This window comes from Eriocheir sinensis, unplaced genomic scaffold (assembly GCF_024679095.1).
Source record: "Eriocheir sinensis breed Jianghai 21 unplaced genomic scaffold, ASM2467909v1 Scaffold348, whole genome shotgun sequence".
Taxonomy (NCBI): Eukaryota; Metazoa; Arthropoda; class Malacostraca; order Decapoda; family Varunidae; genus Eriocheir; species Eriocheir sinensis.
This window is the reverse complement of record NW_026111663.1, coordinates 20,753-25,001: the sequence shown is the minus strand read 5'-3', so window position 1 is coordinate 25,001 and position 4,249 is coordinate 20,753. Positions and strand designations below refer to the sequence as shown.

Sequence of the window (4,249 nt, the reverse complement as noted above, 5' to 3'; positions counted from 1 at the left end):
AGGTCTGACTAAGTTAGTGTTTCGTCTTAGCTTTACATTTTTCTTCAAGAATGATAGATTTATGTTAATAAATCCAACATTATGTTTGTTTTATTTGGTGCCTAAATCATAAAGGTTTAATGTATTATTAAAATAACTTTAAGTTTGACAAAAATGTGACATACTATACGCTTTTGATCACATTCCATAAATATATTTCTATTTATATTTTCCACTTGAAGAATATAGCATTTATCAACGTCAAAGGACATTTCCTATTTATCACATCAAACTAAAAGTCAATATGAATCTTCTTGAGTCTCCCTATTTTAGTCTGACGGTGTAATGGATCTCTTCATCTATTTTTTTACTTACCCTTTACGTATCTCACCATCTACAATAAAAATATAATTTCGTTTCAGGATAAAGACTTCTCATGGCTTCTGAGGCTGTTTGGGCTGAAAAAAGATCAAATGCCGCAGAGCTTCGATGACACAGAGTCTTGGGGGCGGGAAAGCAGACACCTGTTAGAGCAGGCAAACCAGGCCGACGCTCTCTTGCAGGTAGATCATCACTGGGGGTGAAGGAGATACGGAAATAAATAATAATAAAGAAAAGTTCAGAACGGGTAATATAATAGTCAACACGAATAGGAAAATGAAAAACAGTTCAAGAAAAGTAAAATAAGGGTCAGCATTTCGTCATCAGGATGAAAAGTCGTTAGAGCGAATCTAAAAAAAAAAAAAAAAAAAATTAAAAACAATTCAGAAAACGCAAAGATCGATCTGAACTGCTCGAAACGGGCCACAAGGTGGCCAAAACGGGCTAGGAAACTGACCAAAACTTAGAAACGATCAAAAGAGATAAAAGTAAAAAAATAAGTATAAAAAATCAAGTCAAGATTGTATATAATTTAAAACCTTTCGGAAAATTATCAAATGGAGTCAGGGAATGGTTAAAATGTTAAAACTGAGAAAAAGTAATAAGATATTTTAAAAAAGGGCCAGATATTGATCAAAACAAGTCAGAAACTTTGAAAATTGTCAAGAGGTGGTTTGAGTCTAAAGGGATCATAAAAAGTTACTATATGATTAAAATATAAGAAAAAAAAATAAACACTGATATCGGGAAATATTTGGTCAAAGCAAGTGAAACTGTGAAGAAAATATCTCAACTTGTTAAAAAAACATCAAAAAGGGTCATACCTGGCCAAACCGACTGGTCACAATTAATCAGTAAATGGTTGGAAACGGAAAAACAATAAAAAAACGCTACAGAAGTAGCTAAAGTAAATAAGATAATTATCATAACGGATACTAGGCACTCCGATGCCCAGCCGCCCCAGGACGCCTTCACTCAGACCTCCACGAAGAGGCCATGCAGACTCCTTCCCACCTCACAGAGGAGTCACGCACTCGACGCTACAAGGGAAGGCAGACAACCTGGACACAACAGAGGGGAGCAAGAACGAAGAGCACCAGTAGAGCGGCTTGAGAAGGCCACGGTCACCGTCTTCAATGCATATTATTCCTCATTGCCGGAATAAATAAGTACAAAAGAATAATGATAATTAATGGCAGCAACAAGCTGGGCCTGCAATGCCGATGTTATCAAATTTAATTAGTAATTCACGAGCTGTCTTGTTTCTTAGGTTTGGTGAGAGGAAGTCACAGAAAGGAGGAAATATGTACATAAGAATAGATCATGTTCCAGAATTTCCCAGAGAAAGGGATGAAAGCGTTGTGCTCTCTTTATCATAATGCAGCTAAAGAAATGTTTCCTTCCACAGCTCAAACTCCTTTCATTGGTGCATGGGCGCGAGCTCACGACGTATCGTAAGGCCTACTATGTGAACAAGGACGGGGTGCTGAGGAGCTCCACTGCCCCCCGCCTGTCCGATGGTAAACACGCACACACACACACACACACACACACACACATGACGAAAATAAAAAGTACTGAACAAAGAGGAGTGTCACTAAAAGCAAACAAACGTGATTTTCTGTAGGTATCAACAATGTCACACGAAAGAAATAAAAACAAAAATCGTTAAAGAATAACTCTCTCTCTCTCTCTCTCTCTCTCTCTCTCTCTCTCTCTCTCTCTCTCTCTCTCTCTCTCTCTCTCTCTCTCTCTCTCTCTCTCTCTCTCTCTCTCTCTCCCTAACCCCCAGACCCGTTCCTGAACACCGGCGTGCTGGTGATAGGGCAGCCGTGTTCCCTGGGCCGCGGCATCGACCACCTCCCCGCGTCCCTGGTGCTGCTCCCAGACTCCCAGACTCCTGTGGTTGACATGCACCAGAGGGTAAGCCGCTCTTCACACTAACCTGAACACATATATCTTGCTATATTTTTCCTTTCAATGTTAGCAGCCGCTTTTAAGCGATATGGTATTGTTAACGATTGGGTGTGTGCTATTGCCCCCCAAAAATAGAAATTTACTTTTACATTAGGGGATGAAAAAAGAAATTGTTTCCCTTCGCTGGAATCTCCATCCTAGGAAATTTCAATGTTCACCACCAGCTCTGGCTTTCATCCTAGCTCCTTCACTGACCAGACTAGTAATCAAGCATACAACTTTGCTCTCCTCAGTGACCTTGAGCAGTTGGTTAAACATTCTACTCTTATTCCCGACCGTCTTGGAGAGACGCCCAATATTCCAAACCTCTTCATAATCTCTCATCCTTCACCTTTCTCTGTCAAGCTGTTCTCTCCGTTTGGGTCCTACGATCACAACCTTATTTCAGTATTCTGTCCTATCGCTCCTGTACAGCATCTGGACCCACCGAAGAGGCGGTTCTTCTGGCATTTTGCTTCAGCTCGGTGGGACGACTTGAGGATATACCTTTCAGATTTCTCTTGGAATGATTACTGCTTCCAGGAGAGAGACCCCTCTGTGTGTGCCCAGCGCAACACTGAGGTGATTGTCTCTCTTTCATAAATAGAAAATGTCGCAACCTTGCTTTTTCTAATTCTTCCAGAGACTTATGGCACCTAGCCAAAAATATCTCCTCCAAGTTCACTACTTTCTTTCTCACCTTTCCTTAATCCTGACAGCAGCACTGCCGTACCATCTATCTCTATCTTCGCTCAAACTTTCTCTAAAAACTCCACTTGAGACGATTATGGGCATATTCCTCCTACTCATGGTCCCTCTGACTCTACTATGCCTCTGATTAAGATTCTTATGAATGAAGTTTTCCACACACTCTCAGGCCTCAATTCTCAGAATCTTATGGCCTTGATGGAGTGCCTCCTATTGCACCTAAGAACTGTGCTTCCGTGGTGACACCCTACCTGGTCAAACTCCTCCGTCTCTGCCTGTCAATATCTACCTTTCCTTCCTGCTGAAAGTAAGCCCCCATTCAGCCTGTGCCTAAGAAGGGTGACAGTTCCAAGACCTTAAACTACCGTACTATGGCTTTACTTTCCTGTCCTGCTAAAGCTTTTGAATAAATCCTTGACCGGAAGATTCATAAGCACCTATCCTCTTCTGACCTTCCATTTGATCACCAGTATGATTCCGCAAGGGTTCTACTGGTGATCTTCCTGCCATCTTAACTGACGCTGGTAATCCTCTCTTAGCCATTTCGGTGGAACTTTCTCAGCTGCACTAGACATATCGAAAGTTTTCGATAGAGTCTGGCACAACTCTATACCTTTTAAACTACCCTCCTACGGATTCTTTCCTTCTCTCTGTACCTTCATCTCCAGTTTCCTTTCCGGCCGTTCTATCTCTGCTTTGGTAGACGGTCACTGTTCTTCCCCAAAACCTATCAACATTGGTGTTCCACAGGGCTCTGTCCTGTCTCCCACTCTCTTTCTGGTCTTTCCACATCAAACTGTCCAATCCATTCGTACGCCGACAACTATACATTATTCAACTTCTTTCAACATAAAACATTTCTAACAGGAATTAAAAGACTCCAGACTGGAGGCTACAGAACGTTTAACCTTTGACCTAGCAATCATTTCCAATTGGGACAGCAGGAACCTGGTGTCCTTCAACGCTTCATAAACTCAATTTCTCCACCTATCAACTCGACAAAATCTTCCAAACACCTATCCCCTCTTTTTTCGACAACACTCAGTTGTCAACTTCTTCTACACTTAAAATCTTCTGTCTATCCTTAACTCAAAATCTGAACTGGAAACTGCATATTTCTTCTTTTACTAAATCACCTTCCTCGAGGTTGGACGTTCTGTATCGTCTTCGCCATTTCTATTCCCCCGCGCAGTTGCTATCCATATGCAGGGGCCTTGTCCGTCCT

At 41.6% G+C, this 4,249-nt stretch overlaps 1 protein-coding gene across 1 annotated transcript; it reads left to right on the top strand.

Moving 5' to 3' along the window:
* Positions 1-359: 359 nt before the first annotated feature.
* LOC126991821 (uncharacterized) lies at positions 360-3,142 on the top strand. Its single transcript, XM_050850489.1, has 3 exons — positions 360-542; positions 1,769-1,880; positions 2,153-3,142. The coding sequence occupies exons 1-3, from the start codon at positions 453-455 to the stop codon at positions 2,302-2,304; spliced, it is 354 nt and encodes a 117-aa protein (XP_050706446.1). The 5' UTR covers positions 360-452; the 3' UTR covers positions 2,305-3,142.
* Positions 3,143-4,249: the final 1,107 nt, after the last annotated feature.